The 26,323-nt window shown below is 48.2% G+C and overlaps 3 protein-coding genes across 3 annotated transcripts; 2 read left to right on the top strand and 1 right to left on the bottom strand.

Moving 5' to 3' along the window:
* Positions 1 to 72: 72 nt before the first annotated feature.
* Positions 73 to 3,381, top strand: LOC121600245 (putative tRNA pseudouridine synthase Pus10). Its single transcript, XM_041928675.1, has 3 exons — positions 73 to 252; positions 323 to 1,729; positions 3,347 to 3,381. Exons 1-2 carry the CDS (start codon positions 130 to 132, stop codon positions 1,679 to 1,681), a joined length of 1,482 nt encoding a protein of 493 aa, XP_041784609.1. The 5' UTR covers positions 73 to 129; the 3' UTR covers positions 1,682 to 1,729; positions 3,347 to 3,381.
* LOC121600244 lies at positions 3,235 to 5,626 on the bottom strand. Its single transcript, XM_041928674.1, has 4 exons — positions 4,285 to 5,626; positions 4,014 to 4,212; positions 3,485 to 3,909; positions 3,235 to 3,421 (listed from the first exon to the last, which is right to left on the bottom strand). The coding sequence occupies exons 1-4, from the start codon at positions 5,533 to 5,535 to the stop codon at positions 3,323 to 3,325; spliced, it is 1,974 nt and encodes a 657-aa protein (XP_041784608.1). The 5' UTR covers positions 5,536 to 5,626; the 3' UTR covers positions 3,235 to 3,322.
* Positions 5,627 to 14,405: 8,779 nt separating this feature from the next.
* LOC121599331 (homeobox protein vnd-like) lies at positions 14,406 to 25,508 on the top strand. The gene is made up of 3 exons (XM_041927065.1): positions 14,406 to 15,169; positions 20,048 to 20,748; positions 24,355 to 25,508. Exons 1-3 carry the CDS (start codon positions 15,048 to 15,050, stop codon positions 25,203 to 25,205), a joined length of 1,674 nt encoding a protein of 557 aa, XP_041782999.1. The 5' UTR covers positions 14,406 to 15,047; the 3' UTR covers positions 25,206 to 25,508.
* The last annotated feature ends 815 nt before the right edge of the window (positions 25,509 to 26,323 follow it).

Genomic DNA, 26,323 nt, shown 5'->3' with positions numbered 1-26,323 from the left:
ATGCGTACCTTTTTATACTCACCTTGATATTGTTTACAACTCGCTCGCGATGACGTTTCATCGAAATTTGATGCCAAAAAAACAACGTGTGCGTGTGCTAGAAAGCCGGCTAGCGAGTTTTCCCAAACCATGGCTCAACAAAAGGAAATTTACGATTATCTTCGTTCCGTGGACTGCTGCAGAGTGTGCTGCTTGCGATTCCTCAAAGGTACCAAGGAAGAGTTTGTCGACATTGATGCCGCATTGAGGAAGGTTGGTGGCGGAAAAAGTAACCCGGCGAAACGAATTGTTCACTCTTCTAAACTGTTTTTTCTCCTACTAGCGAGATCTAGAACCGGTGGACCAAGAAAATGGGGAGCACAAAGCAAAAAAGCTGAAGGAAAATGTATGCATCGCCTGTCTGGGCCTGTTCGATCTCGACCGAATTGCGACGCTTGCCTGTGAGGTGAAGGAACACGCGGCCTACCAACAGTACCGGTGTGAGGCCGGATTTCTTACCTCCATCTCGTTACCGATCGTGCTACACCTTCGACAGCTTGCCCTGTGGTTCGATGTGGTGGACCGGTTTCCGCAAACATTCTTCCCCGGAACGCCACCCGACATTGCGGTGAAGGATGCGCTCAAGATGATTATCATACACCAGCTCGAACGAACCCTCGAGAAACCTTTTTCTGTGGACGGTGTAATGGTAAATGTACCGTACACCTACGCAAATGAAGAGGAAGAGCTGCGCACACTGGAACAAGTAAGCCCGGGTGTGTTTGCGAATAGGAAAGCTAACAAACACACGAAGAAGGAATTTATCTCCAGAAACGCCTTTGAAAAACACTTTACACCAAGCATGATCAATGGCGATCGGTTCCGGAAGCACTACGCCGTACCACCGGTGTCATCGGAAGAGGTAGGACTGGTACGGGGTGAGCTTTCATTTACCGGGCCAACCATTTTTCTCGCCGGCCGGTACAACAAGTTTTCCCGCGAGCTTAGCCAAACGCCCTGGATGATTGATGGCAAGCGAAAGATGGCGGGGAGTGTGCAGGAAACGATCGGTGCGAGCGTTGCACCACACTTTGGCGTCTCCGATGAACAGTTGATCTTTTCCTCCAGCGGCCGGGAGGATGTCGATGTGCGCTGTCTCGGCGAAGGGCGGCCCTTCGTGCTGGAGATTGTCGATGCCAAGACGGACCAACTGCCTGAGGATGTGGCGATTCGGATGGAGCAAGAGGTCGGCATATCGCAAACGGTTGCCATACGGGACATTCAGCTGGTGAAGCGGGAAGATCTGGTACACATACGGCACGGTGAAGAGGACAAGCGAAAGTTTTACCGGGCACTTTGCGTTACCGCCGAACCAGTTACGGAGGAGATGGTGCGGAAGCTGCGCATCGATGAACCGTTCGTGATGCAACAGGTGACGCCGCTCAGGGTGCTGCATCGGAGAACGCTACTGGCCCGGCCCCGCACGGTGTACAGTGTGAAGGCGTTCGCGTGTCGGGAGAATCCGCACGCGATGGTGGTCGATATCGTTTCGCAAGCCGGCACGTACATCAAGGAGCTGGTGCACAGTGACTTTGGCCGGACGGGACCGAGCTTTCGCAGCATAATCGGGTCGGAGATTGACATCCATGCGCTGGATGTGATGGCAATCGATCTGGATTGGCCGAAGAAACTTAGGCGGTGAAGATGGTGATCTAATGAAAAGCAAATAAGTAAACGAAGAATGGAGCATGTAAGTACATTTTGATGGTTATTTGATTTCTGTTTTGAAATTTGAAAGAAATTGTATTGTATTTTAGTATAAGAATTCTAAGATTAATCGTTTATCAGGTTCGCGTTGATACCGTTCAGCTATTCCCTATGTACGATACTGTCATACGTCGAGTTTCGTCGGGTGTGTGGCTGGACGAGAAGCTGTCCTTTAATACACATGTTGATCATGTCTAAAACAAGGCCAATAAGTCACTGGGATTTATTATAAGCCTCGCGTCCGATATCCGATATCTTCTATGCATGAAGTATCTGAACTGCTGCTGGGTTCGACCTATCCTGGAGTACGCCGCTGTTGTTTGGTCTCTTCCAGGCTCGACAGCGATGGCCAGGCTGGATAGTGTCCAGCGTTAGTTCACGCGAGTAGCTGTTCTCATCAATCCCTTCCTTCATATCCTATCCGTTTTCACCTTCTTGGGTTACTCCCCATTGAAGAAAGACATTCCCCCATCCGTGCCAGTTTCATCTCAGCTCTCCTGTGAAATCAACTTGATGTCCCTTCCTTTCTATCCGCCATTCCTCTCTATGCCCCCTTCTCGTCGTTTTCGTGATAGACCTCGCCTATCTATCCCATCTTGCCAGATCCACTACTGTTCGAACGATCCTTTTCTCCGAGCTCTATCGGCTTTCAACAACTTCTACCACTTGTATGACTTCAATGTCCCAGTGTCCTGTTCCCGTTCATGTCTTCGTGATCTTTCCTCTCTCCAGTCCATGTAATCTGTACCCGTCAACTTTATTTCCTCTCGACAACTAGCATTAAGTTAAATAAATAAATGAATAGAATATGACATGGATATTATGATTATGAACGAAATGACACGATTTTGAATAGATTTTTATAGTTATTCGTCTTTTTATAATTTACTTCAATAAGCATCTTTAAACTGATGTAAAATATCTCCTTATAATGTCCATAAATCCACACAACAGCTGAAATGTTGTTACTGTAAAAAGATTCATAAGATCTTTGATGAATTAATCGTTAATTATATTCGATATTCAAATGTTCCTAACATTATGCAGTCGTGTTCGACCCTAATTACGATAATATATTCCTAAATATGTCCCATTGCTTAGTGCTTTCGACTATTTTATACGATACACTGTTGAAACCACACCTATTACATTATAATGAATACACTCATCTTGTCACACACCCCAAAAACCACGTGCTTAATAAGGAAAAGGGATTGTGAAATATCTCCATATGCACAAACACACCTACGGGGTAGGCTTAAACCTTCCTTACTCTCTGTGCTCCCGGTTAATTAAGAGTCCCATTGAACGGGTTAAACGTCGTTAATCCTCTCTGGGCCGTACACCACAGGCCCAGCAGTGGAAAATCGCAACCTTATCAATCGTTAAACCACACCGGATCGTTTTCCGCTTCGAGCGATGAGGGTGAGAAGGTATGCTAATCCCTTCAGTCAATGCATGACTACTCCCTCCGGCATACACACTTATTCGGGTCGCCTCTGCCCATCCTTTAATCGATTGTGCAAACACAACTGGCGTCGAAATCAACACGCCTTCCCGCCCTCAGGTGCCTGTTTTAATGGTATTTGATGATTTGCAGGACTTGACAGAGGTTTTCGGACGGTCGAGCCCACCGGACACGTCGTTCGAGCGATTCAAAGTCAACCATTTCCAGCTGAAATGAGGGAAAAAAACGGAACTGTAGGCAACTTCTTAGCAAACAGAATGTGTCCAATACCTCATCACAAGGGTCCTGCTCCCGGTCGAGCGAGTTGATGAAGCGCTCCGAGAACGCCACTATCCCACACCACGTCCGAAAATCGATCTGCAGCTCATTGAACGGATCGTAGTTCAGCTCCAGCAGCTCCCGGATGGCAGCGATCCGCTCGGGCGTCCCGTGAAACCCGAGCGCCTCGTGCAGCGCCTTGTCGAAGCAGTTCATCGGGATGTACCGGGTCACGTCCGCCAGCAGGTTCCGCGTACTATCTACCTCGAGCGGGCCCGTCTCCGTCTCGGGCAGGGAGTCGCTGTCGACGCTCTCCAGTGCGCCGGACGCCTTCGGTTCCTCCCGGGGTAGATTGCGCGCGAAGATGCGATGGTACAGCTGCTTGCGGTCGTTGCTCAGTACGACGTAATCGTGCAGATACTCGATCGGGGTCATGCCTGCAAGTAAAAGGGTGTTGTATTGCGCGCTAGGGTGTTGTATTGTCTGGCATGAAGAATCGTGGGGATCATGAAGAATCTAGACAGAGTGCAAGATACAATACGGGTTAGCTTGCGGGTATCGATGGGCAGCTCGAATCGGGCCGAAGATCTCGAGTACTTCCGAGGCAGATCGATCCACTTCTCGTAGTCGACGTCACTGAGCTGCTTCGCCGAACGCTGGAGTGTTCGGACGGCATCCGTTTGGAAGTTCAGCTTGTCCATCGTCGCCGTGCGGAAGGCTTCCCTGATGGCGCGTCCTTTCTACAAAAACGAAGACGTCCAGGCATTATTTGGAAAAGTTTTTCAAAATGGCGCCATGATTCCTGCACTAACATAACGCTCGAAGATCATCTCGACGATGTCGATGTTGAGACCGCGGCGCAGCAACCCGAGCGACTCGTCGTCCAGAAAGCAGTCCTCCTCGGCCGGCTGCCCCACCCCGCCCTGATGAGTGCCACCCGCACCGAAACCGGCCGGAGGTGTGAGGTCCTGCGCCAGGCTGAGCAGACACTTGCCGGTCGGCACCAGCGACGGCCGGGCCGAGTAGTTCGGCGAGTCCGGATCCATCTTGGCGATCTGCGTCTCCGGGTCCTGGTTCGGCACGAAGCTGATCGTTTGCGTGAGCTGCTTGGACTTTTTGCGCCGCTTGCCGCGCCGCCTCGGTGGGTCCTCCTCCCCATCGTCCATCGCGTTGATACAGGTTATCGGTTGTGGCGGCCCCCGCTCGGTGTCCGACTCGCCCCGCAGCCTCATCTCGTCCGGGCCGCCGACGCCCGCACTGCGTCCGGTATCGTCCGCGACGGCCGACTGGGCATTGGGCCCACCACCTGCTCCCCCCGCACTGCTGCTGCCGGCCGGTCCCCGCTCGCCCCGCTCGCCACCGTACCCGAGTGCCAAGCTGCCTCCAACGCCACCACCACCACCACCGCCATCATGCAGCTGGCTCGGGCTCAGCTCGGAAGACGCGTTCCAGTAGAGCGTCTCCTGGCTGTGGCTGCGGCGCAGGTCCAGTATCAGCTGCTTCCGCTCCTGCCCGTTGGCCGTCTGCGGTTCCGGCGTGACGCACCGGCGCGCCAGATGCGACCCGCCCACACTGGCACGCGTTCGGCCGCTGGCCACCGTCGGTGTCGGCGTCAGCGGTCGCGAATCCGTGTCCGTGTAGCGCCGAAAGAACTCCTCCGGCACGTGGTCCGGCAGCTCGGTACCGTCCGCGCCCGGCGGCCGCGTCCTGCCGTCCGCCTCGGCCCGGGCGCCACCACCATCCACTGCCGCCATGGTGGTTGGGCCGCCGCCGCCGCCGCCACCCGCTCCGTGCCCGTGCAAATTGGCCACCTTGGCCTCGGTGATCCAGGCGTCCTTTGCCAGCCGGACCACATTTTTCACCTCCTGCGCCGCCGGATGATTGCACAGCACCGAGCAACCCTTCGAGTAGGGGTTGTACAGGCCGCCGAAGGGTCGCAGCGCCAGCGGTACCTGGCGCGTGATGGCGCACGGTGCCAGCACCGCCGGATCGAACTCCTTCTTCGGGCGCACGATCCGCTTCCGGGGGGAAGCGATCAGCCCCGTCTTGGTGGTGATGTTCATAGCTGAAAAGGGGGAAAAGTTAGAGGAAGTTCCGGTTACTTTCGTGCGGAGAAACTGATAGAAGTTGTGTGGGATTGAACTGTTTCGAGAAGACTGAATCGAAACGACTGTTTGCTATCAAACAACCTTCAGCGTCGCCCTTGACTACCGCGCAAGGGAACGCGCGTTGCCAATGGTAATGAACTTTGCGCAATAGGTGAGCGTTTTCACGTGTTTGTTTGGCGGATATGTGTTTGATGCCATGTTCAAACAACCCATTTATTGGAAGTAGGACCAAGGGTCATAAATAAACACTAATACCAATACCACTAATACTAAACGAAGGACAGCGACGAACACTTAGCAAGGGTTTTGACAGAAATTTGACTCAAATTTAGGACATGGTCAGCGTTTATTTCAAGCTTCCAAAGTCCTATAGTAGAAAAGATGCGACTAATCTTTATCAACATAATTATAATCTTGTTTAATGCCTGTAAGAAATCAACAACATCATGAACAGGCTAGGAAATAAATATATTAATTACAATTACACCTAAAGAGCAATCAATCTAAACTGGTCGTCGTCATCTTGGTGCAACCACAGAAGAACGACACAAACCGGGACAATAACCATATTTAGCAAACGCCGTGTGACACTGGAAAAGCAAAATATAAAATGGGGTAATAACAAATTAAAGATGATGAATCTTTCGTTACCAGCTCGTTGGCTGGAACGAGCAACATTTCTCGTCCATGTCCCTCAGGCGTCTCGCGCGCTTGGGAATCAATCAAAAGCGGATAATCCAATAGAATAGCATTAACCCCACCCCGGGTTCACCCAACCCAACGCATCTTGGTTGGTTATGCTAAATCACAGTTAACAGCGTGCGATAAGGGGTAAGAGGACCCAGCGGAAAATGGGTTTTATGGTGGGCGTTTTAAAATTGCCACATAAAAAGGAGCCAAGAAACGGTCCAACGTTTTTGTTTTTTTTTTGTATTTATATTAAAATCGTCCTTAAGGGGGAAAACTGCCCAACAACACCAACAACTTCATCAAACTGCACTTTCACTTTTTTCTGTTATCACCGTTTCCGGTTTTCCCTCCTCCACCGGACAGGATCGCGTGAAGGCCTCCTTTCCTTCATTTTTCGCTCCCTTTTTTCCCCTCTCCCTCCCACTGGAGGTGGTTTAATTTTGAACGCAATTAATCTTCATTATGTCTTCGCGAGTCGGAAACCGGAACACGGGTGGGGTCGATGGTGGTGGTGGGTAAGGCTCATAAAACGGCTCATACCCGGACACATTGCACTAGGAGCGGGGTGCGGAGGCGCGAGTTCAAATCAAAAACCCTAAAGTCATCACTTCCAAGAGAGAGAGAGGAGGCAAAAAGGGGTAGTAATGTACGGTTTTTCAATCTGGAATGTGGGTTTAAATAACGAGTCGAGTGATTGAGCGGCCATGCGGTTTATGTGCGCTAACGCGTGCAGGATTTTGAAGCTAGAGAGGGAGAAAGCATCCCTAAAATAGATTGAGACGATAAAAAGATTTAGCTCGCAAGGGAAGGGAATCCTTGGTTTGGCCCTAACACTAAAACTCCCAGCCTTTAAGCCAGGGTGGGTGTGAAGCCGTCAACGATGTGTATGTATCCCGATATCAATTTTCATGGGATTACACAAAACAGCAAGCGAAAGGAGGGACTTTTCAGCACACAAAACCAACACAGCACACTTGTAGGAGTTAATGGGCGACACACTCAGCGGGTGCAGCAGTATCAAAATTGATATCGAAATACAATAAACGCACACACGGGCGAAGGGGAGGCGACAATCTTGCAAGAACAAGCAATAAGATAAGCGTAAAGGGGGAAGGTTGCAGGGAGCTTGTAATCCTGTAAGCATTGCGACGGCACAACGAACGTGGTGACAAGCTAATAAAGCAAACTGCCCACGTGGTGTGCGGGGTATGCTTCCGGTTGTCATGGCGACGGTGGGCGCGCGTGCTGCCATTAGCATCATCGTGTTGCTGCTGCTGTTGCTGCTGCCCGTGAGCTGTGACATGTGTCGTTGGGAGGGTGTTTGGAAAGAAGTTTGTTTGTTTTTACGACCATTGACGGCGATTCGACACACATCATCAATCGAGATGAGGATTGGCTTAGCGTGTATATGTCTTTGTGTGTTGGGAGATAAATCCAATAAATGAACCAATTAGCTGTTTAAATTTACGCTCTATCAATTTGATCAACTTGGTTACAAATGAAGTTCGATAAGACCGTAGAGATGTTTTGTACCTTTTTTGTCCCATAAAAAGGTATATTAAGGCCTTTAAGTCGGTTGAAGAAGTCCACACGAATGTCATTACTACTGTCGGAACGAAAAATTGTAAGCCTTCGGTCATTATTCGCATTACACGCCTAATTTTGGACTGACAAAACTGTTTGGCTGTAGAAAGCCTGCGAAATTCTTTAACAGAGCTCTTAGCTACTCTTTCAGCTTGACAGCTCTCGCACGGGGACTTTAAATGCCCTCTGGATCTGAGGGATCTTATTAATTGCCACAATAGCTAACAATAAAGACCAAGCGAAAGGCATCGCTGAAGAAAGCCCTCTTCCCAACACCTAAGGACACCGTGTTTTGGCGCGTTTCGGTTACGTCATGTAAGCGGGCAAAGGTCCCCAGAACGGTCGACACCTTTTTTTTTTTGGCAAGACTTCTGTTGTTTGTCCAGCTTGTCATGCCGCTGCGTTCGCATGTTCCCAGTGGATCAATCCCCTTGCAAACAGCCACACTGCAACAATGGTCAACAGAAGCAAACCAATTTGTCATTCGAGCGGTTCGAATGATGCGGAAAAAGAAAACATGATTTCGGTGTTTTTGTATGTTTTTTTTTTTTTTTTTTGTGCGGAAGTAAAACCCTGACCATGATAGGCACAGAGGGAAGTTGTGGCAACGCCTTCCAATTTTGTTTGTGGGTAGTTGTTACATGGCATAAGAACCGAAAAGGTAACACATATTCTGTAAATTACTTCGACATACCCGAAACGGTTCAGCTTGAATGATAAATGCTAGAATATGCATTAAAAGTAAGCACAAAATAACAAAAATGCCGATTGCAAGTAAGTCCAGGAATAAATTACTTCCACAAATCAAAGAAGCAAGAAAAAATAGAAAAGTCGAAAATGGACATATTTTGGCAAAACAAAAACAACACACACACACACACACACACACACACACACACACACACACACACACACACACACACACAAAAGAACACCCCGTCGCAGAATGTTAAATGTACTGTAACGTGGTAGCCACGGTGGACACGATACGACAAATAAAACTCCAACGAACCGTGGTCACGTGCAGGCACTCAACGAAATTGAATCGGTCCGACGGCCGAAACAAAAAACCGCCCGCAAGGCACCAAACGCTAACGAAAGGGTTATCATCCGTCATTCGATGCTGGTGGAGGGAGGAACAGGCCAAGGGATTGAAGCGGTATTCCCCACAACCACAACCGTTTCTTCAGTCCAGAATGTCCGACAAACTGCTTTCTGGATGAGCTGCCACACGGGATGTTCCGTGCCGTGGAAGAAATCTGTCCATTTGGTTAATTTATTCGTGTTCTAATTCACTGATCGTTCCCAATGCTCCCAGAATGAGTGTCCGAGGGGTAGTCGGGGGAAATTCCACTCTTCAGAAAGCATTAACAAAACTTCGTATAAAGGGATATTTGGGTTGCTAGTCCAACATCTCTCGCCGCGCTACGCAAAAATCCCGTCGGCTTTGGTGGCAAATTTGTCACGTGTGTGTGGAATTATGAAAACAACCAACGTTCAACTCCTTCAAAAAGGTTGCAGCGCCCGTTGCATGTTTGTACAGGTCGTCCGAGCCATTGAACTCGGGTAGTTCCTGCAGACGGACATGATCTCCATTCCATTTTCCCGCTTTTGTCTTGCTGTGCTATTTCTTCCAATTGTTTCGCCAAAGACAATTCTACGATCAGTATTTGTTTGTCTTTTTTCCGTTGCTTTTGGGGGTTTCCGTTAGAAGTGATCCTTCTGCGTCCGATCAGACTGACGACAAGCTGTCTGGCCGGGCCAGACATCCTGTCGCCGCACCATTGCACCTTTCGCAATCTACCTTTCGGGCCATGGGACGACGACGACCACTCATTATGCAGTAAAAAGGTGTAAAAATCCTTCGCCTTTAGGGACTAAGGGCTAAGCACCTGGACGAAGAGAGGAAAAAAGGGATCGCTATCGCAGCCTCCTCCAGCAGCCCGAGGTCACACACACCCAAGCACCCGAAAGCGAAAACTTAAGAAGTTTATGCTTTGTTTACTTTCGCTCATTAACGGGCTACGGGCTTTCGGGCGTGTTTCTAACGCTGTCTAACGCTTCCCTTCCACCTTGGTTTGGTACTTTCCCAGCTTCTGTACCCCTTTGCTGGGCGAGTTTGGCGAGGTGCGACGTTAAGGCCGGTTCAGTTGATGCAGATTTCTTTCAAAAGGTCCGCTCCGAACTGGCAAAAACTTCAGGGTAGGAGGACGTGCGTAAGTGGCGTCCCGTGCGATCCGAACCGAACCCGGCACAGATTAGTGGGGAAGTTCCCGTCGGTGCCGGCGGCGGGATCGATCGTTCTCGATCAGGAGCTCGGCAGATCGAAAAAGATCAACCATGGAAATTCCGGCTGAGGAATGTGGGGTGTGCTGGATACGGCGTAACGATGCGATTTGTTAGAAGATTCTGTCGGGAAATAGAACTACACGAGCCCAGAGGATGATTTTTCTTGATATTATACGTCCTTCGACGTATACAATGTCTTCTAAAATCCCCAAAATTCCTTGCAATATCTCTACCGCTTGTTTGCCAACATGACTTTGTACTAATTGATTCGCCTTTTTTGCTGAACAATGCTTAAAAATCGGCACATTATTTGTAATAGAAAAATCCAACTCAAAACATCCTGTTTTGGAAGCGAATGAAATGGAATTTCTCTAATACAAAGAGTCCTATTTATAAAAAATGTCTACCGATAGATCACGCGGCACATCACCTTTAATGTATCCGATTTTGTCACCTCCGTTTTCAATAAAAACTCACCGAACCGTAACGATAAATGATCATTTCCTTCTAATAATACTCGATCGATCGATTCGAGCTCTCTAGCTCTGGCTGCTTGCTTGGACCACGCTTCAACACCCGCTTTTGTGCGACCCTTTCCCATAGCAACGGAACCACGGTCGATTGGATAACTTTTCGGGCTTGACTCTTACTCTTCCTTTTCATTTCTTACACCGCTTCAAAAGCTCTATACCATTTCTAATGTGCTTCCTTCCGGTTCGGCTTCAAACGCCCGACCGGGTGGTGGCGGTGGATGGCTTTCCAATTACTACCGACCGGTGTTGTCCATTGTCATCAAATCCAGTGGATTTTTTTTAACAATCGGACTGTGTAGAAGAACTCCGAAAGGAACGGAACAAATCGCTCTGGATCTGGATGGCGATGTAATAAATTTAACACCGAAAAAAAAACTGTCTCTAGATGCAACGTGGCCGAATGCAGTGTAAAGTCGTAAAGATTCCTGCTGCTGTTTTGTTCGATTGTTACCACCAGACAACGGGAGATAGTGCTGAATGGGCCGAGAGGACGAAGCCGAGATGAGGCCGAGACTTTCAACTTCCTGTCGTTTCCGAGGCAGGAACTTCGGAACTCTTTCTCAAGTTCCTTCTAGTTCCTACAGGAGGCTGCTCCAAAAACTGTTGTTCGGACAGCTTTGCCTTTTTCCCTGGTTGTGGGTTTTTGTTCGTGTAGCGATCGTATTGTTAGGTTCTACATGGGTTGTACCTTGCACGATCCGAGCCCGCTAAAGGTGATGTAATTGATGGGCACCGTACCGGACATAGAGAAGGTACGGTCCAGAAGATACTTCCGACTGTGGAAAACGTATGCATGTAACCATCCGTTAGATTCTTTCGGTACGAGAGACTTTGAAGATCATTCAGTGTCATTCGGCAGACATTGGGGAGGGCGTAGGTACCTTAACGAAACTGGCTAAATGAGAGGGGATCTTTGTGGTCGTACCGAGGGAAGATACCGGCAAACGAATGACAAGGTAAAGACACTCGGATTGACCTTTTGAGGCGTTACCTTTGCGGGTCATGCCGTCCTCCGAGATACCGTGTCTGCGGCCACCATCACAAAGGTCCTCCGCTTTAGGGCGTAAAATTGCTGATCACCGGGTGCAATCAATTACACAACAACGGGCACGGTGTCGTTTCCTTACATACACACGGGCAGATGCTTGTTCCGGACAGCAACTCCCGAGGGATTATATGGTAAGGAGGTGGCTGTGTGTGTGACAAATAGACTTCTGGTTCCGATGGGTGTCGGAACAAGGCACAAGAATCAAACCGATCGGTGGTCTTGACGCTTTCAAAAGGGATGGTCTTGTTACAAAGCTTCTTTCGGGTTGTAATGTGGCATGCAAAAAAAAAAATTAGCTTCTTAAATCAACACACCGAATCCTTGTCAAATAAAGGGTGGCTGGGAATGTAAATGGGCGTAGAAGAAGGTAATAAATATTGCTTAAAATGTTTCCTCTTTGCCATCTTGATCGTTTTGTATGTTATTATAGGAAGAAACAGTCCGAAACACAGCTGTATTGATTACACGTCAACCAAACTGGATTCTAGTGCCTGCTGTTAATCAATAGCCGTAATTCTAGCCCTACAATATATCGCTGTGCAAACATTTGCCTCACTAAAAGGTCATCACTATCTGCGTACATTAATCAACAACCACGCGGAAACACGTAACAAAAGCTGTCCTCTTCATCAAGAGTGACCCAACATGGGACGATGATAATCTCTAACATCGTACCACTATCGTTCCTCCCCCCCTCTTAAATTGATGTCCTTTATGGCTAGATAGAGTGGGGCTGATTGGAGCTGGAGTTGTCCTCCAAGCCCCAAGGACGGCTAGAGGTGTGTTCGCCCCGCATCGATCGAGCAAAATGGAATTCTTCATTAGGCTGTTAACAACCAAAACCCGCCTGTCCACAAGCCTGTATTGTGCGCTGTGGATAGTGTTTCGTGTCGTTAGTGACAGGACCCGGGCATGTGGTTGTTGTTGGGCCCAACTCCCTCCTTTTTCCGGTTCATTTCTCATTAACTCGCGCGTTTGTCAATTTTGCTTCCCGTTCTCGTTACTTCCCACGTCTCATTTTCCAATATATCTCTGCCAATACGCGTGCAATCTAAGGGAGGGTTGCTGGGGTTGAAATCAGTGACAAGTTAGGCACGAGAGACACGTAAATAACCACCATTATACTGTCTCCGGCGAGCGCCATTATCGATCGTGCGCCCCGGGACCTACTCTGGGTGGGGAGTAAAGTAAACGCAATATACTTATTTGTGTGTTCGTTTGCTGTTTCTTCGAGATTGGAGCCTTTCGGTTTGCAGCGATAGAAAAATCGATCGAAATGACACGCCAAAACACGCCATAGCCGTCGCTTCATGGCATAGAAGAGAGAGAGCAAATCCTCCAGTCAGTCCACTCCACTCCACTTGCTGATACGCTGTTTAGGTTAACGGGGTTTGGGGGGATTGGTCTTTTTGTTACACACAAAGGATCCTGCTTTTGGGGGAGTGTGGGGTACCACGCTTAATTGAGTTTCAGTATAGTGGTTTTCAGCGTGATCCCACTGCACTCTTCCACTCTTGCCGGGTGTTCCACGTAGTCGCATGCAATGTGGCGTGCTTAATCTAAAGTACTTTGCTACAAAAATACCTTCTCGAGCGAAGGGAAGGGAGACCAAGGGGAGGGCTGGACTGCTACACTATATGCTTAAATGTGTACATTGTTGTACCGTAACGCTCCAAACCCTCCGTACAAAGTGTGGGGAGTCATTTCGATTTTCCACCCTAATAAAAAAAACGAAACAAACCACTCTTCTGGCTGAAGTTTCCAATCTCGAGTAGGTCATGCGTGCTGGTAGCTTTCGTGCAAAGGATCTCAAAACCAACACACAGACACGCATGCTTTCTATAAACAGCACAACAAAAAAACGACGGAAAAAGAGGTCCTCCCTTTTGGCATTACTCCCCCCTCTGTCCCGGTCGAGTGGTCGCACGCGCTTCTCACCACGCTCGAGAGCTCCAAAAGCGAGAAGGACTTTTTACACGGATGATGATCCTTGTAAAAACCTCTTCTCGCTGTGGATCCTCTTGATATGACGCATGCGAGTGGCGCAACGTGGCGTGTGTGAGAGAGAGAGAGCGAACGGCGAAAAAACAAACGCGAGAGCGTGAGCGAATGATACAAAATGGCTTCGCCTTAGCTACGCTTTAGGCCACGCCCTCGCCCGTTCTCGAGCCACTCGAGAGCGCATGAAAACGGCGGCTTTGGTGTGCACACACACACACACAGAGGGATAACAGCAAGCTCAAAAGGACCTCTCTGCGTACGTTTGTTTAGAGATTTTCGTGTAGTTTTTTTGTTGTTGTTTTCGTACCCTCGTGCTCGATGAGTGGTCGAGCGGCTCTCACCGTGCTTGAAAAGCGGATGCGCGCTCTCGGCCTGCTTCGGTGGTGAAGTGTGCGTGTGCGTATAGTGTGCGGCGGATGGACTTAATGCCCTTCTCGGGCAAGGGGGCGGGGGGGGGGGAAGGAGGGAGGGAAAACGTTGAAGGGTGTTGGAAAAATCGAGCAATAAAGTGAGTGTGTGCGAGAAACGGAGCGCGAGATCGGAATGAGAAAGAGAGAGTGAGAGCGACCGTTCGTAGCTGTGTTGCGCTGCTTCTCTTCCTTGGCTGTCCCAGGGTTTCGGGGGTTTTCGAGTGCCGTGCAACGAGTGGGCACTTACCTTCTCAAGTGAAAACATAATTTAGTTACAGTCAAGCACAGCTTCAGCCCGAGACGGACGTCATTGCTGTTGAAGAAGAGCGTACTGCGGGCGAACGCGTTCGGACGTTGTTGTTTGGTAGTGGACACCAGTGGCTAATTGTGTGTGTGCTTGTTTGTGCTTGCGTGGGGATACTGAGGATCAAATGTTGTGGAAAATAGAAAAACACTTGTGAAGAGTTTTGTGCATTTTATGAATAATGTTGAATTTATGTTGAAATAAAACTTATAGTGGAACGATCCATACTGCTCGAATGGTCTACAAAGTGTTGTGAACATATTCTGATGAATCCATTTCAATAAAACGATTTTTTACAAGTGCTACAAGTGTTGTATAAAGTGTTCCCTCGAGTGTGTTGCAACGCGATCGCAAAAAAAAAACTTGTTTTGTCGTGTAAGCAATCATCTGCCAAAGTGGCCACCGAAAAGAACGAACCCGTGGCAAACGCCACCGGTGGACGAGCGGCCAGTCGTTCTCCATCGTCGACGGGGACCGTAGAGCCAGCGCCGCCACAGTCACCGCCGGTACGATCGGGCGCTACAAACGGTGGTGTACCGCCGGCCAGCCCCAGTGAGACGGCCTCTAGTCCCAGCCAGACGGTGGTGCCCGACGATCGTCCAACAGTGATGGCGGGTCCGACGGCTACCGCACCGGTGCTGACCTGGTCGCCGTTGCTGTTTCCACCGTGGAATACGGCCCTGCTACCGGCCGCGTTCTATCCCGTCGCGGCACTACGATCACTGCCAGGGTAGGTTTTAGTTTGTCGTGTTTGGGGACTTTATTGTGAATCTTTCATCCCTTAGATCAAAACTCCTGTAAGTAATACTAACTTACTTACATTTGATCAAATTTGTGGTTTGAATCTTTGTATAACAATTGCTTCCATTGGGCAGCATTGAATAATAATATAAAAATTCAAAATAATAATAGTTAAAAAGTGTCCTTGGGGAATTTGTTCAAATTTCTTAGTAACTATGTTGTAGGGACTTTAAGCAACTATTTTTATTTTATTTAGTAATCAAATGTTCGTTCGATATATTGTTCAAAACAGGTAACTTAAACTGTATAATTAAGGCAAATTACTTTTATTTCAGTTGTAAAACAAAATTAAGCACTCAATTAAAAGCTAACAAATTTTTCTATTTATTCAAATTTGATTCATCCTTTCTTAAAATCTCCTTCAAATTCATTACAACAATGAAAAGGCCTTCCTCTATTGAGGCCACGGCCACTCGCTCCCATTGTGCTAGGCACTGGCTTTTGATTCCTTTTCTCAATCAAACGTGATACACAATTAAAACGCCATAAATCATACCGCGCGCATCATCCGACGCACTAACTGGCTAAACGGTTCAACGGCAACTAGCTGGCGGGTGACAAACTGACCGGAAGTATCATAAACATCGTTAATGGGCATTATCCGAAGGCATCCTTCCGGGTCTATTTCGGTTTATTTTCGATTTCTATAAAACTGTTTCAACACACACGCAGAAAGTTACCCGCCCGATTCTCAGTTGCCCCGTGACGCTGTATAATCTCATTATTTACTGCATCCGCCGATTATTGGAAGAACGCCGATGGAAGAACGGATGATGCGAGAAATTGTCCTCGTGTCCGTGCATCCGGTTTTGATGCACGTCGCCTTTTTTCTATTTGAACGGCCTCACGTGAGTGCCACGTCCGTCCCTGTCGCGTCCTTAATTCGGGGGTTATTTTCACACAGTAGGAGGTCCTCCGGGTTTGACTATCGGAAGGGATGGCTGCTTTATTCGTTCTGCAAAATTTGATTCTACTTTTTTATGTTTTTTATTTACCAGCTGTGGAGATGTGTTTAGTCGAAGCAGATGCTATTTGTTTGACTTTTTGATAGGACACTTCCGAGATGGCATTTGGTCGGAAACATCTTGAAACGAAATCTGGACAAATTGCCACCATAAATTGGGATTAATTTTCTTCTTAAATGTAGCAAGGGAATTGTCAAATTGTCTCAAAGAATTGAATTTACTTTTTGGTGGCAAACAATGTCAAATCTTAAGAAGAATCTGATCGCATTTAAAGCTGTTTGAAGTTAATAAGAAATTTTGCGTCTTTAATGCATTTACCTCGAACGATCACGATCACTTCCTTGCTCGAACGCAAGCTTAACTTAACACTCGGGAACAACTTTTACCTTTTTTCCCTCAAAATCAACATTAGCATAATCAGCTTTCGAAGCGATTTTCACGCTGTTCCGTTTGTGTCCCTCAATCGATGATGATTTTTGACACTTCCCTCTTCGGGGATTTTGTTTCACCGCTTCGCCCCGAAGAAACAGATAATATTCTGTAAAGCTCTTCAAGGGGGAACCCAAAGTCCGTATCCGGATCACCGTACACCGGATCGATCGCAATCGCAACGGAGAACGATCCTCGGACACGGCCACGGACGTGTGTGGTGTGATGATCCTCACACTTTTCGAAGGTTATGAGATCAGTGACGCTTGAAATAATAATATTTGGCTCCTTAGCCGTCTTAAAGTGTTGTTTTAGTGTTACTTTACATGTGTGTTGAACCTTTGAATGGTGAGAGCGTTAGGAGCACTGTATCTCTTTCGCTCCCTCCGGTAAAGGATCCGGTATGCGATGGAGGGAATTTCCCAAAAATCCTACCATGCAACCATGTCCTACACACTTGTGTTGGTTGTCCTTTACCGAAAGATCAAATATTCCAATCAATGTGCGGTATTGGAAATGCTGCAAGGCACACACCATACCACCTGTTTGAAACTACACCAAACTTCACCTGACCTGAGCCATACTTGATCATACAACGAACGGACGATAATTTATGCGAAGCCAGCCCGCCATGATCATTGTAAATGCAAATTAGCCGTCAGTGATCGGAACATGTTTTACGGAGCGGATTGCTTCAGATTGCTGGAGAAGATGCCTCCCGCATAATGGGAAGGACATGCTCAAGGCAGTGGAAAGCAGCGGCAGTGTCGAAGAAGCAGAAGCATCCCTCACAGTAACCAGCAACTGTTGTTTGGGAGTTTTTACTATCGGAAATTCCGACACTTTACGCCGCCATCGTTATTACGCCCTTTTGTTGCGGATCACGTTTTGATCCCATGGTGTTGTGCCCGCTGGTGCCGGTGTTTGGTGCAGGTTGCCTTGCTGGAAAGGACCTCGGCCAAAGTACACACCATGAAGTAGTAGAAGGTGGGAAGACAAAAAATTAACATAAATTCTCATCTGTGTATAGCTCAAAAACTATAGTGTTGTTTCGTGTAGGTGTGTGTCGTAGGATGGCGCTGGAAAGAGATGCCTCGGTGCCTGCCTGTGCCGTTTTGGGACGCTTGGAAAACACGTCCTCCAGTCTCCTACCCCAGGGGGAAAAAGCGGCTAGCTAGCTCACCTCTCTCCGGGGGAACTCCGGAAATGCCGGAATTTCCCAAAAAGTACATCGTGTGTGTGTGTGTGTGTGTGTGTGTGTGTGTGTGTGTGTGTGTGTGTGTGTGTGTGTGTGTGTGTGTGTGTGTGTGTGTGTGTGTGTGTGTGTGTGTGTCTAGGATTTTGGGTTGTAAAAGTGAGGAGTGCGTAGTCGTCGGTAACAACCGCATTTGTATACCGGCCTAGATAAATTGAATGAACGCGAAACACTCGAGTCGGTAAGGACATACGCGAAGGTAGTAAAGTCGGAGCGAGGTGATGTGCCTGTAGGTACAGCATTCTAATGGAGAATATGTACAGCGCGGTCACTCTTTAATGCACAGAAAAACCAACAGTGTTTTACTGGCGCGTACAGGGAGGACGACCGCTGATAAAAAGAAACCTGATCGCTTTCCTGGAAGGAATATTCAAGAAGTACTCCAAAGCACTGGGAATGGGTTTTGAGGCGGTTTTTCTCCACCTTCTTGCACGACGGCCATCCGACCTTTTATGACGCCTAACTCCTCTGTGTCGGTGTGTTTTGGGAAATTCCAACACACAAAGATATCTTCTGAAGGTACTCGAGCACTCTTCAGCAAGCGTCAGGGGTACGTACATGAAGCAGTTCTATTGGCCAACACTTTGAAGCGTTAGGATTGTTTTAATTTTATATTAGCTTCTGATGGTCAAAGAGGGGCAAAACTTTGTTTGTGTTTGTATATCTGTACCGATGGTAGCTGTTGCGATCTACAGCCGTTGATTAAAACCAACACGACGGGTGATGTATCATGGCGGAAAACTGTCATTTTTTGTTTATTTCCGATTGATTGATACAGTTGTTTTAATCCAATATGGAGTCTAATAGACTAATATTGTGTTAAACCCATTTGAACCATTTTTTCCTACATTACAAGGACTCAAATGTCAAACTTCATAGAGAAAAAACTAGTTTAAATCGTAAAATCTTCCAAAAGGTTGATATTAACGAGGCTGATCAGTGATCAAATATACATGCTTGAGACTGAAAACCTCGATCTGATTAGTCCCACCATCTTGTTGGAAATTCATTACATCTCATCGTTTGATATCAATTTACGACCTATCAGCTATAAATCACCGGAATAATTCTAAATCAAACTCATCTCATACCCCTCCCCCAGAAGCTCTGCCGACGCTGCCGTTCAAAGCATCAACCTTCACGCTGAACGCTGTCATGACAACCATTGTGTCGTGTTGTCGGGGGATAAAAGCTTAAATTAAAATCCAATCAAGCTACCGGTCGCCTTGGCCCCGGAAGAAGAATTACGCCCACCAAAAGGTGGAAAAAAGGGATTCCTTTCTGTTCGTTCAATCCAGTGTTCCACCCGTACGTCTTTCATCATAGGAAGTTACTTTCTCTCTCTCTCTTTCTCTCTCTCTCTCTCTCTCTCTCTCTCTCTGGCTCTCTGGTTTTTTTTCCATCCGCCATCTTTCATCGCCGCCGTAATCGCGCTTTGGAGGTTACAATAAAAGAATCATCCAAAGGCGAGATTGGGTCAGAGATTATGTTGTCCTCGCTGGTTCCCAACAAAGCCACACAAAAGCCGCCGGATTGCAGGGGGGGGGGAGGTTATGTTGGAGGATGGAATTAAAACTATCGCAACGCAAAGAACTAACCATGCACCATCTCTAACGAGGAACGGTTTGACAACGGTTAATAAATCATAATTCCGGGATTTCTTTTATTCCCTATTGGAGCGATTTTATGATTGGGCAAGCGTTCGGGGTTTTGATCAGCCCTTCGTGTTAAAAGGGGGCATAAGGTATTAATACGTGGCATCCGGGGGGCACTGGAAGCGGGATGAGATTTTGATTAAAAAGTAACAAACCCCATCCGACGAGTGTGCCATTCGATCGTTTTTGAGCAGATTAATCGAAAGTGATGAAATTGGTTTCTTTTCTCTCTCTCTCTTTGCTGTTATTGGAGGAGTTCGAAGTTTATTGATTGACATTTTGACGGATACTTGGGAAAAAGGGTAAGGGAGGAAAAAAATTGAATTGTATGGCAAGCAGTCTTACTTTCGCTGGCGCATTTAATCCATCCACCCAGAGCCTCTGTCGTCTAAGCCCTGACGTGGGTCGTGTTGGGGTTTCGTTATTACACAAACTCTCACCTCCTTTATTGCTGCCCTTTTGTACTGATGTTTTTTTTTCGGATCTTCTGAACCCGCACACAGGTTCCTTGACAGCATGAAGCTGCCCCAGTCCCAGCGCACCACGGCCAGTGCCGGAGCTGGCTTTCGTATCTGCAATCTGCTCGAACTGGACAGCGACAAAAAGCAGCAACAACAGCACGGCAAAAAACGGAAAAGCTCCAGCTCGATCGATGATCATCGTTCGCGCGATCACGATGCGGACGAGGCGGACGATGAGGACGATTCGCGAGCGGCCGATTCTGGCCCCTGTCCTGGGGATGGTTCGCGACGCAGTGGGACCACGCTCTCGCAGGAGGACACTAGCAGCAATCCGGATCTGCACGGTGGCTGTGGCAGTGTGGTAAACAGTGACGATGACAGCGCACCCGAACCCACCGGACGACCAGAAGGTAGACGAACGATCGGAGGTGGTGGTGGTGGTGGTACCGATCGAACTACTAGTCCCTCGGCGGCGAGTGGTGATGAGGGTAAACCGCCAACGTTCGGGTTACGAGCGACGCAAAGTCTGGCGGAAGATTTGCACGCCCGGTTCGGCTATCCGGCGCTACATCCGGGCGCTCATCTATCGCACCTACCTGCCCACCATCCTGCGCACCATCATGCGCATCATCTGCATCATCACGGGACGCATCTGCATCATGCGCATCATACGCCACCGCCGGCGAGTCACGCGCTGTTTGGTGGGCGAACCTGGCCGTACGAAAGCTGCAATACACTCAATGGTAAGTGGATTTTTGGAGAGACGTGAGAGCATTTTGGAGGGGAAGTTGGGATATCAGAAAGTGGGAGTTGCAAAACCAGAGTGAAATGAGATGAATGAAAATCTGTATTTGAAGTTTTGCGGGTAAATTTGATTGTTATTATCTACTGAATCTTGTTTAACAGCCAAATAACGAAATTCAAAGAGCCATCGAACTCTAAGCATCTACTCGAATCGAGCGCCAAATAGTCAAGAATTTGATATTCTGGGTTCTTCTGGGGTTTATAAACAGCTTAGGAAAGATCGTTTGTTTTCCAGCTAATCTTCCATTCCAGCTCGATTTCAAAACATTAATATTATTGACCCAAAAAGCCTTGTAGGATTAACTTTTCCTAATAAGCGGTTGATTGGCTTCAAAGTAATTATTAATGTAGTCCCCGTTTACACACACGGTACCGAGTGACTTCCCTCACGCCTCGATTGGAAATCAATGGATGGTTTGACCACAACCAGCAGCTGCTGGCTTGACCAGCTGTGGCTCTCTATCGCCGCCTCTCTAACTGACAAAACGACACAAACGGCCACATGCCGATCGGTGTTAGGCACAATTAGCCGCCAGGCACGCCACCGAACAATATTACTCACACGCGCAAAATCGATTCGTAATCGTTCTCGCAATGCCGTTCAGCGTTGCATCGACGATCGTTCCAATAAAAAGCAGAACACGGGAAGGACGAGGAACCAACGGGGTGTGGGTTTGATTTACAACTTCCGGAAGAGGACGAGCAGGGCCCAGCCCAAGAACAATATCAATTAGATATCAATCACCGCACAAATGACAATGAAGAAGATGGGCACTCCGACATGATATAACCTCCGTTAGAGAGAGAGACACACACACACACAAAGGTGTCCCAGGGTTTACCATTACCTTTGCCGAATATCGATTGCTGCGTGCCCATCCAATCCGGAACCGGAACTCTGCCAAGCGAAACGAAATGCTGCTATGCTCAGAGGGTCCCTGCTTTCCCTTTGCCCCGTGACGAACATCCATTTTGTCTGTGTGTGTGTGTGTGTGTGTGTGTGTGTGTGTGTGTGTGTGTTTGGTAGGCAGTTGAAGGTCCTGATTTTCGTCTTTCCCTGCTTGTGTTCCCTTGTTTTCCAAAAACGGAATGGAACGAAAAGAAAAAAAGGGAAAATGACAGTTAAATTGAGGTGTGATCGTTGCCGCTTTGTGGCCCATTATTCGCTAGTTTTGGGTTAGTGTGACAACCCTATAAAGAGAGAGAGAGAACCTGAGGGAAAGAAGGGGGCCGGTGAGCGAAACATAAACGTAATTTAGCCAGATCGGAACGCAGCAGCTGCACCAGAAGGACGACTCCCTCTGCTTGGTTGTAGGGATTCGAACAAAAAAAAAGGCTTGAAAACAACAAATCCACATCCAGCTAAAGCCAATGGTGTTAACATAACGTTTTTATTTCACCAGAAAACAACGTACAACCATCACACATACGTTTTTTCCCTATTTCGAAAAAAGGGATATATTTTTGTTCTACAAAATGCAGGGCATGAGTGGTATTGTTCGTCAGGGCACAGAAAAAAAGCGTTGGAAAAACAGCTCTCTGGCATAGGGTAAGTGGCAGTCGGCACTCTGTTTTCGATGGGCAAAGCATTACCTACCGTCGTACTACACTCCGAAGTGCTTGTTTGTTTAGGGGATCGGGATCTAGTGAGACTCTTCTAGACTCAAGCACACAAGTCCTGGGGGGAGAGTCGTGCGAGAGTGCATTGTCGGCCATTTTGAATGCAAATGTTTGCTGCAATCCTTCGGGGCGCAGATGCGGCAACCCTTCTCGGCTGAAGAGGACAGTTTTGTTGCTGTGATTATGCTACTTCTAGCTAGCTAGCTAGAATGAGAATGCCCTCCCGGGCATCTCCCCGTCTGTGCTACCGTGACGAGCGATCGCTTTTCGCGTTGGCATCAGTTCAAGCGTTCTTTTTAATGCCTCTTTCAAGTTTGAAGATTTATGATGGCACGATGGATGCAGGGGACGGGGTACAATCGTTACTGGACAAATCAGTTGCTATCAGAGTTTCGTTTTTGTAACTGTAGATTAACATGTTTGATGCTATCCGGGGAGGGAGGGAAGGAAAGAGAGTCCTCAGTTGATCAACGACCTCAGTTGATGACGTTTTATCTATTTTGAGCATTTGTTATGGCTATAAAATGTTAGCAAGAAAGGATGTTTCATGCTATTGAATTAGTTATGCAAAGAGGGGCACTAAATGAGGATCTTGTTAGCAAAAACGATTAACTGAATCAGCTGAAGCTGTTATCCACGAAAGGAAAAATGTAAAATACAGGAAAAATGAAGCAAATGTTGACCTAATTCAACACAACTTTTTTTTTCTGTTTTAAATATTTTAACTACAAAAGGACACATATATCCTTTTCAGTAGTTATACCAGTATCAGACGCACTCTAAATACTCCATTAAGCTTTTTAAAAACTGCTCGAATCACTCTACCGAGAGCTCTCGAACTGCAAGCATGGTTTAATCCCTCCCTTTCAAGAGTGTCCTTCCTACTGTTCCATGCAGCAGACACTCATCCCTGCTCTGGAGTTATCCACTCAAAAGGATAGCCGCTCAGCTGAGTGCTCATTGAAACAGCGAGCGAGCGAGCGAGCGAGAGAGGGTGAGAGAGACACACACAGAAAGCGCACAACGAGAGTAGAAAAGGCGGAGCAGAAAAAAGGGCGTGATCTTTGCCAGGTCCGGGGGGTACACTTTTAGTGCGCGTGTATGTGTTGTGTCGTCATCATCATTAGAGGATTCCTTTTCCCGTTTTCCACGGCGAAGTGGAAAGTAAAAATGCTCGATGAAAAAGTGTTTCCGGATGCGATGCGCGCGATCAATTTATTTGCTCTGCCAGGATTGTTGTTTTTCGAGTCGGTTTTGTTCCCTCTCCCCCCTTTCATGTCACAAATCCTCGACAAAGAGTTAAGCCGAACACGACGAGGAGTAGAAGAGGGGGGAAGGGAAAATGCGGTGAAAGCAAGCCGATCGAAGTAATTCCGCTTCCGCCAGAGAGTACATTAATAATAAACTTGAATGTCATTTATCAACAAAGAGGATTTTCCCCACCCTTTGCTTACTTCCTTCCCTCTTCTTTCGGGCTTTTGTTTGATGATTAGAAGCAAGCAGAACAGGCAATGGCGGATTAATCGGAGAGCGAGCGAGAGAACAGTGTCAAGGTGGCAGGCAAGGACAAACCTCCGCACGAAGAATGGGGAAGTGCTGTCATAAATTATCCTCCAGCCCGGGGCTGGCTGTGGCCTCGACCACACTCCACGACCGGGCACACGAAGCGAAGAGTTTCCATTTCCGGTATCTATTTCCTATTGTGTTCCGTCGCCGCTGCGGTGGCTTGCTTTCTCGCCTACTCCGACCGGAGGTCCGGAGGTCGTGCAGTGCGGTGTTGCACACCTTGCAGGCGCTCAGCAGGACACCAACAATCGAAAAAAAGGAAACCAAGGGATGCAAATGGTTAGAGGGAAACTAGGAAGTAACACACACGCACACACGGTCTCTAATTGACAATTTGCTTTGTTTTGTCCCATTTGCAGCATGCCATCAGCAAGCGGCCCAGCAAGCCCACCAGCGGCTGTTCGCGCAGCAGGTCAGCCCGGCGGACAGTACCTCGCCGGTGCACTCGGAACGATCGTACCTCGGAAGTGCCGGCGGCGGTGGCCTCGCAACACTGGCAGGCCCGGCCGGTGACCACCAGCTGGGCGGTGGACGGATCGGTTCCGGTATGCGTACGCCCAGCCCATCCGACTCGGAGCGGGGCGATTCACACCATCACCATCTGCTGCACGGCGGCGGCGGCGGCGGCGGCGGCGACACACACACGGAAAACTCGGACGACGTCGACATCGAGGAGGGCTGCGACGATGAGATCGACATGATCGACGACACGGACGATGGCAGTCTGCCGACGACGGAGCGCGGCGGCCACCCGAACGGGCTCGGCGGCCACAAGAAGCGCAAGCGGCGCGTCCTCTTCTCCAAGGCGCAAACGTACGAGCTGGAGCGCCGGTTTCGTCAGCAGCGCTACCTGTCCGCACCGGAGCGGGAGCATCTGGCGTCACTGATACGGCTAACCCCAACGCAGGTGAAAATTTGGTTCCAGAACCATCGCTACAAGACGAAGCGGGCGGCCCACGAGAAGGGCGCTCTCGACCATCATCACGGTGGACATGGCGGTGGCAATGGGACGGGTGGGTTACCTTCGCCGAGGCGCGTTGCCGTTCCAGTACTGGTGCGCGATGGCAAACCGTGCCTGGGTGGTAGTAAGCAACCGCACGACCTGCTGACGGCGGTTCCGGCGGCGGCCCATCTTCAGCTGCCGCCCGGCTTCCAGCACGCCAGTCTGCTGCATCATGCCGCGGCCGCAGCTGGCCGCTGGTGGTCGTAGATTGGGGCGATTGTTGCACAAATTGTACATAGCAGGGAATTTTGGGGGGATTAGTGACCGTGGGATGATGTTCAGCTTCGAGGCAATATGTGTGTGTGTTTGAGTGTGTAAAAAGAAGGCAAAGAAGGACAGGGATTTAGTGGCGTTTTATGGTTCCTGAAGTCTAGTAGCGTCTTAGGTAAATGAAGGAGGAAGGAAAAGTCTATTGTATTTAAATACGGTTATAGCTAATTTATGTAAATCCTAGTTTTCCCACCCACTGGCACACTGGCAAAGATGTATCCGATAAGGTACGAAAGGAAAGGTACGAAAAATAAAATAATTAATCAAAATATTTCCGCAGTTTTCTGCACTCTTTCTGCAATCTCCGCAAAGGATCGCTCTTTTCAAGTGCAACATTCAAACACAAAGTCCACTTGTCTGCCCTTCTCTCCTGGGACGACGCACCAAAAACCCCCTCTCAAGATCCTTGCAGGATTGCTGCAACAATTGCTTGATTTATCGTCCCGCATATAAACTTCCCTTTTTTTCTCTTCTGCTGCCAATTCGCTTCGGCCCGAGGAACCGGAGAACCGCTTCAAGTTTGAGCCGGAAATCAATGGGATTTTGTGATCGGAAAGCGTTGGACACAAAGTCCTTCCGTTCGTGTCACGAGCAAAATCAGCCATAAAAAGAGGGATGGCGGCAAAAAAGGCGAGAAAAAAAGACGAGCACGGACGACAAACAATGGCCTGGACCTGGCTGGACAAATGGCCGGAAACGAAACAACGATGCTCTGTCTCTCTTGAAAAAGGATCTCACTATTGTGTGCCCTGGGGGGTATTGGGTATTGGGATGAATTGAAACAGTGTCCGAAAGTCAAAAAGTCCCGATAAACCGGATATCACATTGTCGATCAATAAAGAGAAAGGGAAACTGCAGAAAGGAAGCTGCAAGTGAAGCGCACTTTACGCAAACGAGTCGTGTGTGTGTTTTTTCGTTTTAAATTATAAGCATTAATTTTTACTCCAAAAGTGATTGAAACTCCTCAGTTCTTTAAATAGAAAAGAACAAATCCTTCAAAAAAAGGTACAACACTAAAGCGTCTTGAAGGACATAATGTTCCCGTGCGAGAACAA

This window comes from Anopheles merus, chromosome 3L, assembly GCF_017562075.2.
Source record: "Anopheles merus strain MAF chromosome 3L, AmerM5.1, whole genome shotgun sequence".
Taxonomy (NCBI): domain Eukaryota; kingdom Metazoa; phylum Arthropoda; class Insecta; order Diptera; family Culicidae; genus Anopheles; species Anopheles merus.
Note: the sequence above shows the minus strand (reverse complement) of the source record. Positions and strands in the feature narration are given on the sequence as shown.

What these genes read in the sequence shown, in the direction of transcription:
- LOC121600245 (XM_041928675.1), top strand. Translation starts at nt 130, where the DNA reads ATGGCTCAACAAAAGGAAATTTACGATTATCTTCGTTCCGTGGACTGC. An exon ending in TTGATGCCGCATTGAGGAAG is followed by an intron (nt 253 to 322) that starts GTTGGTGGCGGA and finishes TTCTCCTACTAG; the next exon opens with CGAGATCTAGAACCGGTGGA.
- LOC121600244 (XM_041928674.1), bottom strand. Translation starts at nt 5,535, where the DNA reads ATGAACATCACCACCAAGACGGGGCTGATCGCTTCCCCCCGGAAGCGG. An exon ending in CGATACCCGCAAGCTAACCC is followed by an intron (nt 3,910 to 4,013) that starts GTATTGTATCTT and finishes TTTTACTTGCAG; the next exon opens with GCATGACCCCGATCGAGTAT. An exon ending in AGCAGGACCCTTGTGATGAG is followed by an intron (nt 3,422 to 3,484) that starts GTATTGGACACA and finishes CCCTCATTTCAG; the next exon opens with CTGGAAATGGTTGACTTTGA.
- LOC121599331 (XM_041927065.1), top strand. Translation starts at nt 15,048, where the DNA reads ATGGCGGGTCCGACGGCTACCGCACCGGTGCTGACCTGGTCGCCGTTG. An exon ending in GCACTACGATCACTGCCAGG is followed by an intron (nt 15,170 to 20,047) that starts GTAGGTTTTAGT and finishes ACCCGCACACAG; the next exon opens with GTTCCTTGACAGCATGAAGC. An exon ending in AAGCTGCAATACACTCAATG is followed by an intron (nt 20,749 to 24,354) that starts GTAAGTGGATTT and finishes TCCCATTTGCAG; the next exon opens with CATGCCATCAGCAAGCGGCC.